The 13,762-nt window shown below is 43.2% G+C and overlaps 1 protein-coding gene across 1 annotated transcript in view; it reads left to right on the top strand.

The window, feature by feature from the left end:
• tsc22d2 (TSC22 domain family 2) overlaps nucleotides 1–8,989 on the top strand; it is a 34,356-nt gene extending 25,367 nt beyond the window's left edge. The window contains exons 2-3 of the mRNA XM_076725735.1: nucleotides 5,766–5,817; nucleotides 6,520–8,989. Of these exons, the coding sequence (XP_076581850.1) occupies nucleotides 5,766–5,817; nucleotides 6,520–6,819 (352 nt within the window). The 3' untranslated portion in view covers nucleotides 6,820–8,989. The remainder of the gene's footprint in view (nucleotides 1–5,765; nucleotides 5,818–6,519) is intronic.
• The last annotated feature ends 4,773 nt before the right edge of the window (nucleotides 8,990–13,762 follow it).

Genomic DNA, 13,762 nt, shown 5'->3' with positions numbered 1-13,762 from the left:
GCATTGACATAACATTTATCAGCAACTATTTTGAAAACTGACCAATTGTTTCAGCTATTTTTTCAAGTAAAAATGATAAAACATTTGCTGCTTCCATTTTCTCCCATGTAAGGATTTCATACCTTTCTACACACGTGGAGGTAAACTGAATATCTTTACATTTTGGACTGTGGCTTGAACAAGCAATTTGAATATCAATATCATCTCCACTAAAAATGTTTAAATCACTCCTCCATGTTTGTTTTTTATTTATTTATTTATGTATTTTTTACAGTGGAGTTTTCTATGGTAAACTGGACGCGAGTGCTGGCATGGTCGGATTTGTCTGAGCAGATAGGTAAACATGAGGGGCTTGCAGGTCCCCTGGAGAGAAGCCACTTTCAGTTCTCTGAACCTGAAACTGTTACATTTCCATGTTCACTTATAGCATTTGGCTGACACTGCAGAGTGAGTTAGAGATGGCTTCGGTGCTGGTATCACTTGCTAGATCTCAACTTCAAATGGTAATGAATGGTCAGAGCTATAGTGACAGCATTCCTGTGACCCCTGAGTGATTTTTACCTCATTAACAGAAATAATGGGAGGTAAAGGTTTGAACCAACATACTCGTTTTAGAGCCAGCTTGTCAGATGGACACTTTTTGTTGACTTCAGTCACGGCAGTGAGATCCCTTTGATCATTTAGATGTGACTACACTGTTCTTGCCTGAAGCTGCTCTTTGCATTATCGCCGAAGTTTTTTCACAGCTAATCGGAGCCTCTGCTGACCTCATCTGGTGGAGTAGCTGAACTGCGTCTTTCAAAACGGAGATCATGAGCTGGACTGAAGCAGGGATGAATGCATCTGAAAGGGAACAACAGTGAGTCGTCAGTGAGCGCACTTCACTGTCGTTACAGCCCCCACCCTCCAGCTATTGTTTTGAAATACACTTGCAAAGGGGGGATGGAGGGGGGGTTATCGCTGAAAGGTTGAGGTCTAATTTATTCAGCTGCCTCCCCCCACAGTGAGTGTTTGTATGCTTTGCGACAAGGACGTGTGCCGGTGCATCTGTGCCCTTAATGGAGAGCATATTGGTTTTCTGATGCTATGAAACATCATGTGATCAACCCAGACCGATGAAGGAGACCACACTCTGCTCCTGCACGTGTCTCCTGTGATGTGGAACAACTCTTAAAGTCACTGCCACACATTTAAGGCACTGAGTTTTCACCTTTCTCCGGAGCTGCTCGCAAGTCTGTGTGAGCAGGCCGGTGAGACGTGCTCATGATGGCAAAGCTCACTTAAGCTGGTATCAAACAGGACTGTTTCGATAGCCAGTCCTCAGTGAGGAACTTGACCGGGTGTTGTCACAGCATGATAGTGGCTCTGACACAGATGTCTTGGTTTAGAGGAACTGGCCTTGGGGGGGGGGGTTCAGAGTTGGAATGTGCTGCCTCGTGGTCCTGGAGACTTTGTTGTGGGGGGGACGAGTGCATGTGTGCGCTGCAGCAGTCTGTGGGGAAGGCCCATGTTGAGGTTAACACAGCGAGCGGTCCTTATATAAACCACCACATGTCTTCCTCCTTGAATAAAATGTACAGTGCTCTGTTTTCCTTGGACACCGAAAGGCAACAAATTAGTTTTAGTTTTTGTCTCTCGAACATTTCTTCATGCATACTTGTTTGTAAAGAATGGCGCTCTTTCCTGCCTTAGAGAACAACGCAAGGTAGAAACAGCCACCTCCTCCTGTGAGCACAACTCCTTAGCATTCACTAACGGCTCACCTCATGGTGTTTCTAAGCTCAGCCTCCAATGGTGGAAGGTTACAAGCACACTTACTCAAGTACTGCACTTAAGTACAAGTTTGAGGTACTTGTACTTCACTGGAGTATTTCTATTTTCTGCTTCTTTCCATATTGTACTTTTTATTCCACCACATTACAGCTTTAATTACCCGTTACTTTGCAGATTCAGATTAACAGTACAAAATATAATCGGTAAAGAATTTGTGTTGTTATTATATCAATAAAGCTTTGTTGGTCCCCAAGGGGACAGTCACCAGCTCCCCAGGAGTATGTAAAGTGATGTAAAATATGTAGAAATACATTAAAGTGAATTAATTCATTCAATTACAACTGCACTATGCAGGACTTTTTCTTGAAACAAAGTATTTCCACTGCGTTATTACTACACTTAGAGAATATGGAGAAAGAAAAGCATGCTCTCTCCTCCACCCCTGTCTTCACTCTCGCTCTCCACCTGCAGGGGAGAACGCCCTCGGGCCCCCTGTCTTATTGTTGTTGTGTGTCTTGCCACCTTTTTCGCCACCCTGCCGTCTGCAGGCCTGTTCTTGTCACTCCTTCAGCAGAGCTCTCCCTGTCACTTGACAGACTAATTTGATTCAAGCTGCATGTCTCTTGGTTTTTTTTGTTTTGTTTTGTTTTGTTTTTTGATGAAAACACATTCCAGGGCTAAACTTGTGGACATTCTTCTCTCTCTTTGTCCCAGATGTGTAAATGCTTTCTTCAAAGGGAGGAATGTCCTCTCCTTGTGCTGTTTATCAGCCTTTAGATCGCACGGCCTGGTGAGGCACCGTCGCAGTTCACTCGTTTTTTGACCCCGTATTCAGACGAGGAGAAAATACCCTGACATTCGTACGGTCTTACTTTTGCATCACACGTTTTGTTCTTAGCACTGCCCAGCAGCCGAGGACGAGCAGAGGAAGACTGCAGAAATGTGGAATGCTGCATCACAAATTTGATTACTTGCAAAGCATGTTCATTCACACAGTGCATTCAGCGTGACTCACTGTGGCCTTTCATTGCACTGATATTTGCTTAATGTCAATGTGACCAATAAAAACTTCTCACTAACATACTGTTAGGGTAAACTCAATCAGCCCTTTGCACATCTTCTTTCATGTCCAGCTTGAAGTTGCTTTCCCTCAACAGTCTTGATGTAGAATAACCACATTAAAAGGCTTTGGGCGGTCAACAGCTGGAGGAACATGACTGAAAAACTCCTCTGGTGCACTGACGCTTAATTCGGTTGCAGAAACTGCCAACTCAAGAGGTGATTATGTGCTGCTGTGGCAGAGAGGAGCAGGGACCGACCAGACCTCTCTGCCAGAACATGCAAAACACTGTCTGCTTTTTAATTAACGTTTAGCCTTTGAATAAGTCGCCCTGTGCCTCTGGAGACGCCGTGGGTAATTTTTTGGCAGACAGTGGCAGTGAATAATGTCAGTTGTCCCGGAGTCTTCCTCGGAGCAGACTGGGTGAAGGGGGAGGAGGGAGAGGATGAACTCCACCCCCTTGTTTTCTCACCATGTGACTGTGCTTTTAAAAGTCACTCGGCTCCGACACTCACAGGAGGTGTCTTACTACTCAGAAGAGCTGCGAAGCAGAGAAACTTTGAAGAGACTTGAGAGAAACGTTATCATGCGCTGCAAAATGAACTACAGCCTGCCATGCTCGCCGGGAGCCTCGCCGACATATTCAGGACGTCTGGTGTCCTACAGGGCGAGATGCGTCAGGTAATGGACGTTTATGTTCGGTGTCTGCCGGGTGTCTTACTGTCGGATTGGTTAACTTTGGTATCTGCCGTGCTTCACACAGTCTTTTGGTGTATTGTCAGCGTATTTTATTCTTGCCTGTGTGTCCTTCGCGGTCAGTATTATAGGTTTCACTGCCTCGCGCGTGCTCTGCATTATTATACTTAAATGCTCCTGTGTACCAAGTACTTGTACTTCTTTGTAAGACATGTAACTGACTCGTGCAGCTGAGTGTTTCATGACATCTGAACACGGCTGGAATCCAACCTGTTCAGTGTCCATTTGTTCTACGAATCGTCTATTTTGCCATCAGCTTTTCGGTATGAAGGCCACACTGTCTCTCTATCTCTGGTTGTGGCAGTCCAGCATGTTTCCTCCTGAAGTGTGGCATCTGTTTTGGGCATGTGCCCCCCCCTCCCTCCCCGGGCTGCCCACAGCACGCAGCAGGACTGAGGCAAACAACTGGGAGACTGGCCACAGTGGGCTGATGCGTAATTGTCACTCCTATTCAGTTTTCCAAGTTTGGTCTACAAGCTTCGTCACGTTTGCGCACACGAAACCTCATATTTCTCATAAGACTAAAACACGTGAAGGTATTTCACATGCGATTGCAATGTTTACTCTGCCGCAATCCTCCATCACTGGGACGTGTGTTTATTTAACATGAGTCCATCCAGGCGACGCCTTTTCTCTGTCTTTGAGCACTTTAACCTGTTGTTATATATGTGTTTGGGCACTATACGTTTGTCACAGGTGACTTTAAACCGAACATCAGATGCTGTCGGCGCATTCACCTCAGGCTCAGAGCAGAGCTCCTTCTAGCGGCATGAAACCGCGCCGGTCCTGCTGTTGTTGTTACGCACGCACGTCCGAGCGGGGCGGTGATCGTGAGAGACAGCGCTGTCTGCCGAGGCGGACGAAAAGCCTTTGTGTTTTTTTCGTTTCCGTGGAGTAAATCCTGAAACGTTGCGTCCTGCTGTACGAGGATCGTGTGCTCGGCTTAGTAAGTTGGTCGTCTTTTTATGTGTAAAGCAGGAGACGTTTTGCTTTCTTTCCTCAGAGGGCTTAGGGAGGTGGAAAACCTGCCCTGGAGTGATATGCACTGATGTGTTAACAAGGTGGGATGCACGAGAAAGCGGATGCTTCACATTTCAGCAGAACGTGATAATGTGTGTTACTACAGAGAATGGAGAACAATGAGATTTTCACTGTAATGGAAAGCGGTCGCTGGCGGAGACATCAGCCGCGCCCGGAGCGCAGCTCCTGCAGGAGAGGATCCACCCTCCAGTCTCTAATCTCAGTTTATTACAGTGGAGTCATGCATAGAAAAAAAGCGGATAGGACAGGGTGAATGTCGGTATTTAAACAGGCTCCAGGAGGATTGTTATCAGGCCTCCATCTGCTGACTTACCGCGCAGACATGAGTGAAATGTGGCGGATAAACAACGCCTCTTTGTGCTCTTTACTTCATTTAGACACCTTTAGACGAGCACAAGTACGTGTTTCACACCGTCAGCTTCTGTGATCATGCTCTGAATCATACCTGACCCATTCTTTACTAGATTTTATCACCAGTTGGACACCTGGTTTTACTGACGTCAACACGTCACGTGACCCGTCTGTATTGCTGCACTCTAGGTTGAAATTTGCACTTGTCAAAGTTTGTGTAGCCTCATGCGTGTGTGGTCTCAAAAACGTACGTCTGAAGTGAGATGATATCAGTTTTTAGGATTTTTATGCATGGTGTCAGTGATGAGGGCCAAAGATATCTCAGCATGCTCACATTTGTTCCCAATTTCAAGGATTGTGTAGCTTAAAGCAGAATTGTTGGAGATGATGTTTTTAAGGATCTTGTTCAGATGGTTGTTGAGACGTCTCTGATGGTTATTTGAGTAGATCTCTGGTATGGCTGTTCACACAGCGTGTTTGAAAACACCATGTTTTTAACATCCTTGCTTTCAGTGTTTTTGGAGCAGGTATTTTGGGTTCCATCTCTAATCTGTTCATCTCATTCTCTGGAAACGGATATGACTGTTAATCTACGTATGAAACGTTGTTTACCTCCCGAGGTACCAGAGAAATTCCCCGAGGTCTTGTTTAGAGGCTTGCTTAGGCTCGTCAGGAGCCAGATTTGGCAGTGTAGGGGATGTAAAAGAGTCGATATCAATCTAAAGCACGTGCTTAACATGAGATGAGTATCTTGTGGTTAAACTTTTGCTCTTTCTCTCCACAGTGCATCTGGAGCCAGCGTCGTCGCCATCGATAACAAGATTGAGCAGGCAATGGTGAGTTTTCCACAGATTTAAAAGTGTGGTCAGGCGACACACATCCTCTGCAAGCCTGCACAGAGACTTGCTTCAGAGTAAGTTGTCCCACTGCCAAAAGCTAAGCGACTCTGAGACGATGAACTTTTTAACGTCATAATTCATGATAGTTCATCGAAATATTATTGAAATGACAGTACGACCAAGTGCAAAAACCAAATCACAGGAGCTTTTCTTTTTTTTTTTTTCTTGAAAAAGGTAAAATGTGTCACGACATACCATTAGAAATGAAGCACAGAGGTGCTACACATATGCCACCTGCCTACTAATCCTATTCTCTGCATGTAAGGGAACAGGCTTGTTTGTTTCACCCATCGTTCAGCCCTGTGACCATAAATTCACCTGTATTCAGTTCATCAAAGCGTTTGCCTTCCCTGTTCCAAACAGCCAGCCTTCAGTAGGCCTTTCCAAGAAAAACACTGGAAAGCTAAACCAAATATTCAGGATCTAACACTTTGATTGACAGGTGGCCTTATGAAAATGCAGTTGCATAACCCCCACGGTTATCTCACCTCAGTGTTTACGACGTTGCCAAAAAAAGATCACACCTGCACACAGCTCTGATGGGACGCTTCCCCCTGGTTTGAGGACGGGATCTGCTGTGTGTTTTTTGTCTTGTTATTTTTGTGTGTTCATTTTAGTTTTCCTTCCCTCGTCTTTCAGGACTTGGTGAAGAGCCACCTGATGTATGCTGTTCGCGAGGAGGTGGAAGTATTGAAGGAGCACATCAAGGAGCTGTACGAGAGGAACTCGGTCTTGGAGCGCGAGAACGCCGTGCTGAAGTCGCTGGCCAACTCAGAGCAGCTCGGCCAGCTGTCCAGTCAGCTCAACCAGGGCAGCAGCACGTCACCGCCGCTGCAGCAGCAGCAACACCCACTCGTCACAAACAACAACACGCCCCCCTTGGCCCACCACGAGGGGAGTCACAGCATCCCTCATCAGCCTAACATCACATCGGCGTGATCCCCTTTCCCCCAGTACACACGCTCAAACACACAACACCCACCCACAGACAGGAGTGGAAGATCCTGTTAGTAAAGACAACAACTGCTACCGTCCCCTTAGCTCCATAAAGCAAAAGGCTTGAGTCTGCGTTCAGTATGCTCCATCTGAGGAACAATCAACAACAGCGACATCTTTGTTTGCCACCAAGAGCCATGCTTCAGTGTGTGCACGTTGCCTTCACATTATTAAGACATTTACCAGCCCTCGAAAAGTCTTATTCTGTCCCTGTGGTTGGCTGCAAGAAAGCTGAAAAAGGAAGGGCAGGCGGGCCGGTGCACACCACAAAACTGCTGCATGCTGCTCTTGTGCAGGAGATGGGGGTCAAAGAGCACAGAGAGCTCGATTTGTTGGGCCAATACGTGGTGGAAGAGGGTGTTGCCATCCCTGTGAGGACCCCGACGAAGGTCCTGTAACATCCAGCGGGGACCGTCCTCTCGGTCACCCGTCACCACTCTCTGGCCCAGAGGATGCCAGAGAACCGAGGAGGAGGGAGGAGTGGGGAGGGGGGGGGGGGGATTCAACCTCCCCGAGCGGGGGACGACGCCAGCTCGCGGGCGCCTCGGCTTGAGTTTAGTGAGTCGAGATCCTCGGCTTGTTATATGCTGCAACAAAAGCTTGTGTTGTTTTCTCAGAGCCACCGTACTTTGACATGAATCATAATACTTTTACATTAGTTCAGTTTTAGTATTTGCATTTATTTATTTCAGGGCTGCTATTTTCATAATGTAAATGAACAATGTCATGGAGATACTTATTAAAAACAAAAAAGAAACCTTTCTCTCTCTCTCTCTCTCTCTCTCTCTTTTGGTATTTTAGAATCTGTCAGGTATTAAATTTGGTCGTCTCTTGCAACAGGTAGATCTCAGTAAGTAGGCAATAAGTTCCATAATAGAAAATTCTCATGAGATAGAGCTAACACTAAAGCCGAGCTTACGTTAGGTGAAATCCAGGTTGAATGTATATTTTGTAAAGTGTAAAGTATTAAGAGAAAGGAGGGTTTGTACAGGAGAACACCTGTTGTTAAGATGTGATGGGATGTGTCGATAAAGAAAACTATTAATTCACTTTTTTTTTTTTTAGACTTTCTTTGTCAAGATTAAAAAAAAACAAATTGATTTGGGGGTTTGGTCGGGGGATAAAAAGCTGTGAAAAATTGTTCGACCTACTTTATAACCAAAGACGCAAAGCTGTGTAAGTCTTTTTTTCCATTTTTAAATGCACACACATACTTTTTTCTACTCTCTCCTTCTCTCTCTCTTTTTTTTTTTTTTTGGTCGCTGTTTTGCATGTTCTGCATGATCTATAATCAAACCACTTTCTTACCTCATGTTTTTATCTAGCACTCTTTACTTTTCTGTCGAGTGAATGATCGCGGAGGGATTCACGAAAGAGAAAGGGAACAATGGGCAGAGAGGGTGGAGGCAGGAGGAACGTAACGAAGGGGAAGGTGTTCGTGCCGGATGGAGGGAAGGGCCTCGTGCACAAAACAGCAGTCAGAAAAGGAGCCATCTTTCTTCTTGTTTTCATGTAAATGCTGTGTTGAACTTCATATGCAGACAAGAGGTTTTGTTACATTTGCAAGTTTTAATGTATTTAATGAATGCAGCATTTAGATTTGGATTGTAGTGTACCAACACTTTGCTTACAAAGAGAAAAAAAAAAACTAGACGACAGGAAAAAAAAAAAAAAATCAAAACTCTTAGACATTTCATACTTTAAAGCTGGAACCCAGTCGATTGTGTGTCAGAGCATATTATGGGATGTCCTGTCCGTGTCACGTATTTTGTGCCTCCTGTGCCGTCGTCTGCTGTCGTCAGGCGATCTGGTTTCTTTCTGTGTGGCTTAGAACCAAACCAAAATGCTTGGTAATCGTACAATCAGTCATTTTTCTACAGGATGGACTCTGATTTCCTTTTTTTTTTTCTTTTTTTTTCTTTTGCAAATGGGCTTATTTCTTCTCTCTGTAGAGTTTTTTTTTTTCTTTCATTTGAAGGAGTTGCCGTGTACATGCCAAGTGTACTGTATGAAAGTGATCACTGAGCCTTGGAGAAAATATCTTAACAATGCCCTTGTAATGTGCTGTTCAAACAATTTTAGTTTTCAGTCAAAAATAAATTACTGTTTTATTAAGACAATGTCGTCATGTTTTGTTTTTCATTACCCCCCCCAGCCCCCGTTTGGTGAGCAGGAAGTCCACTCATGACATTTTCATTACAGTCAGCCAACAATGCGATTCCAAACATTTTAAGCATGAACATATTTTCCCCAGTACGTCATGACAGTGAGCCGGCACGCGCAGTCCCAGGCCCTGGATCTGATACAGCTAAAGGGAATTCAGCCATCATTGTTTTTATTATTTACACCAAAATGTCCTCTTTGAAAGAGCTCCAACCACAAGTCCACAGTGTCCTCCTTTAGGAGTCTGAGCTGCTTTGCTTCCCAAGTAGGGAAGGAAAAGGGTCCCAAATGTTATAGAAGTGAACTAACCCTCTAAAATCAAGCTTAAGCTCTCCATGTGCATGAATTCTGGAGTAGATTTGTAGAGGACGATGTTCAGATTGAGAAAGCAGACATTGTCTATCACAGAACAAAACTGTACATCTAAAAGTTTGATGAATTGCGAACCTTTGACTCATTCAGAGAAAATGGTGGGGAAAACCCCAGGATCCAGGAAACTGGGTCGCGAGTTATTCAAAGTATTTTACTGATTTCCTGAACAACATCCGACCACGATAAAGACATGCAGATAAATGCTAATCACGTCCCATCATCAGTCTTACATTTAGAGCAGAATTTGTCTACAGTACGTTTTATTTTGCATTTGCATGTTTCCATTTTCTAAAGATTTACAATCAAATTCATTTTACGGTCTTTACATTCAGATCTTTCTGTGACCCCTTTAACCCAAAGCTTTAGGTTGTGTCTATAATGTTCAACGTGTATCTGAGCAGAAGCACAATATGTCTGACGTGAGCATCTTTTTCCAGATTAATGACGTTAGCAGTTAGTGTTCAGCTGACTCTGACGGCATCATTTCCAGTCTCAGTCACCTATAAAACTGCCCAACTCCTTTTCCCGCAGTTCCTCAGAACAGCGGGAAGCTCTAATTACGCTCCTCTGTGGAATCCGATTGATGGCTGGAGGAATTTATTTTTCCGACGGGGAAGCAAACAGTCCCTGTGTGTTCGCTTGACGGACAAATAAAAACAATGTGCTTTTTTGTGAAAGAGGAAAGGAGGCTGACACCTGCACGGAGGCATGTCAGAAATCCTAAGTGACGAATCAGCTGCCTGACACCTCAGGCATGACTATGAGAAAGGTGGTAATTTTCAACTCTGACAGGTAACTTGCCCTCCACCTCCCCCGACCTGACGTCCACTGACAGCTGAAAGAGCTCAGTGCAAAATGTAGTTTTCATTATCAGCGTCCACTCTCTGAATTAAAGGAAAGGAAAACTAATTTATACATCCCAAACTCAGATGGCCTCTCTGTGTCTCTTTTATCAACTGATGAAACCTGTTTCAGATCTTGTGTGTGTGTGTTTATTTTTAAATAATAACCATTTTAGCTCTAAATTGGATTAATGGCGCAGCTTTGTTTCCAACTCTAAGTCTAATAAGCGTGTATCTTCTCTCGCTGTGTCCTCGTCAGGGCCCATCTGATCCTTCGTTGTGTAAGTCGGCTCTTTCAGCGTCTCTTTGTGCAGGTCTGCAGCTGTGAGGAGACAGGTGAGTAAACCACAGATCGTAAGAGTGGAAGTCAGAGATAACAACAAGAAAATGTGGTAGCTTCAGAGAAAAGCATTAAATCATCTCTGATCTCAGTGATTTTTTTTACCAGTGACCAGAAGAAAAATGCAACAGTGTGGAAGTCTTTATTCATTCCCACTTATTTTTTACCTTTGAATTTTGTTGATACAAATGGCTGCCACGTTCTTGCAAGCAAAGCCTGACCTGCTCACACCTTAACATATGATTTATTTCTCCTCCACATCAGTTTGAAACTCCTCATCAATAAGACAAAATGGTCTTACTTGCACTTATTTGCACATTGCAGAAAAAAAAAACCAGTTTTCATGGTTCCTTTGTTTCCAGGTGCCACCATGTGAATCAAATTTGACAAAGTCACATGTAATCTCATCAGCTATCACACATGATGGTGGAATGGTCATTCTGGCTCATTTTTACGCCAGGCTTACTTTTGGATGATCTTTTTTTTTTTTTAATCTAATTTTTGTTAACAACCTTAATAGAAAGCCTTTCTTCTCTCAGCTGAACATGACTGACACAACCCAGCCTGGGTGTTATGAAACCGTGTGTTGTGTAACATGAACAGAAGAGACCTCAGAAAACTGGGACTCCAGCTGATTGATTTAGTTTGTCATGAATTTATCATTGAGGCTAAATATCATGAGTTTTCCACACCACGCTTCTTTCTTTATGCTGGACATATTGCTCGCTGCACCTTCTGAATGCAGGTTTGATAAACTCCTCCAGGAAGGAATGACACAAAAGAGCAAACTAGAAAGGCTCCGACCGGCACGCTGTTCCAAGTAAAAGAACTGGATAGACCGGGCTTTGTGTCACCGTGACAGTTCTTCTTATTCACTTACTTCCCACTCATCATGTGTGTTCATGCTTCAGCAGGTTACAGCTCTGAGTCACAGCAGCTCATCCAGAGTAACAGGGCGTGTTCTGCACGTCACTGTGCGCAAATACAGTGCATCAAATACAAGACTATGACTGATGACTGACAGCTACACAAACATTTCCTCTCCCTGTAACATGATCTTGTAGCATCTTGTCCTGACACATTCTGACTCCTGACATATATTCAATATCTGCCATATGAGCATGTTTGCTATAATATATTGTGTGTATTATGCAGCTAAGTACATTTATTCAACAACTGTAGTTAAGAACGATTGTGAGGTCGCCTCCTTTTATACTTCTATTCTGATACATTTCAAATGGAAACATGACACTTTTTACTCATCTACATTTACTTGACAGGTACAGGTACTAGTTACTTTTCCACCTTGAAATTTTACATGCAAAATCTACAATTATGTCAATAAAATTAGCATTAATGGGCAAAAGAAGGAAAAATCCAAATAATATTAACATGTTTATATGTTGATAACAATACTCGAATAATGACATTATGAGATTACACAGTAAGAGGTCATTCTGCATTATTAGTACTTCTGTTGTGAAGACGATACTTCTGTACTGTACTTTTACTTGAGTAAGATATTGAATGCAGGACTTTCACTTGTAAGTATTTTGACATTGTGCTGTTACTGCTTATATTTAAGTCAAGAATCTGAATGCTTCTTTTCACCACTGGTATTATGAGCTTGGAGTGATTAAAATCACCTAGTTAAAGGCTTTAAAAACTTGCTATAAGTATTTATTTATGCATCGGTATCTGGCTTGAATTATTGCTCACAAGCTTAATTCTAAAATTTCCTCTTAGAGAAATGTACAGCTGGCACTTGAACATATGTCAGACTGATGAAATACCATCACATTTCCCCTCTCTCACATTCACTGGTCAGAATTGTGCAATTTTCTTGTCTCAGCATCACCAAACATTTCCAAAGAAGCACAAGTGTCACATAAGTTTACGCAGCACAGGGGAAGGAAGTCGTATGTAGGCACAGCAGTGATTTGAGTACATTGTGAACGTGTCTGTGTGTGTGTGTGTGTGTGTGTGTGTGTGTGTGTGTGTGTGCGCATGTGTGTGTTACGCAGAGACAGTTACTCATCACTCAGTCATGTGCAACCACGCCTAGCAATTACTGTTGATGAGATTTACTGGAGCTCTACTTACTCGCCACTGCCACCAAGTGATAAAAGTGATTCATGTGAACCTGAGTGCGTGGAGCTAGCTGACAATTCAACACTTTGGTGCCATCATGTGGGTATGATATGAAAGTGGCTGCAGCCACTAAAAGGGCTTTGTTAGGGGGTTTTGTAACTGGGGTTAAATAAGTGATTAAATCATGGAAGTGAAATCTCTGATCAAAGGGTTTTCATCTCTCACTATGGATTATTTTTGAGATTATTTGTATTCAAGTAATTATTTCTCAGATGGATGTCACTGAGACATAATTATATCAAAATTACAGCAGGAGGGGTTCCATTACCAGTGCATGATGATCCCTAATGTCATCCCCGAGAAGCTGCATGTATGTAAACTGATGGAGGGAACAGTAACTGAAAAACTAATGTATTATTCAGAGAAACAGGATATAACTGCATGCTGTCAAAGTGGATTTAGGAAAGGAAGATGTGCTTTGGATCCAGTGTCATGTTCAGAGTTAATGGAGAAACAGTAACTGCAGTGTTACTTGATGTACGAAAAGTTAATGATGTGCCTCTTATTAAGTGACACTTAATGGTAATTGGATGAAAAGTTTTAGTTGGATAATGGAGTTTCACCTATGTGTGCTCTACATGTTGAGACAGGAGAGATGCCACCGTTGCCAACATGCCAGCATGGAGGTGGTCACTCAACCAAGGAAATGCTGCAGGCTGCTGGGAAAGTAAATGGCTGGAGATGCAGAGATTTGTGAGCCTACGAAAAGGAGTTTTGTCCAACTGTGATGGCCTATAATATAAAATTAAGGCAAGAAATAAAAATGCAGATTTAGGGTGTAAACTTTAGCGATATTAAACATATAAATATGCACTCTGTGTGTAGGTTTTTGCCGGCGGATCAATAGATCCAGTAACAAATAATACAGGTTCTGCATTTGCAGTTCCTACTCACAGATCTGCAATTATGCAATCAAACTTCAAACTTAGTATTGTAATACATTAATACAGTAATAAAACAAGACAGTGAGGTCACATTTATGTGTACTTCAAAATCAGAGGGAAAAGGCATGACATGG

Source organism: Chaetodon auriga, chromosome 3 (genome assembly GCF_051107435.1).
Source record: "Chaetodon auriga isolate fChaAug3 chromosome 3, fChaAug3.hap1, whole genome shotgun sequence".
NCBI lineage: Eukaryota > Metazoa > Chordata > Actinopteri > Chaetodontiformes > Chaetodontidae > Chaetodon > Chaetodon auriga.
The sequence above is the reverse complement of the archived record's forward strand: the minus strand, read 5'-3'. Positions and strand labels throughout refer to the sequence as shown.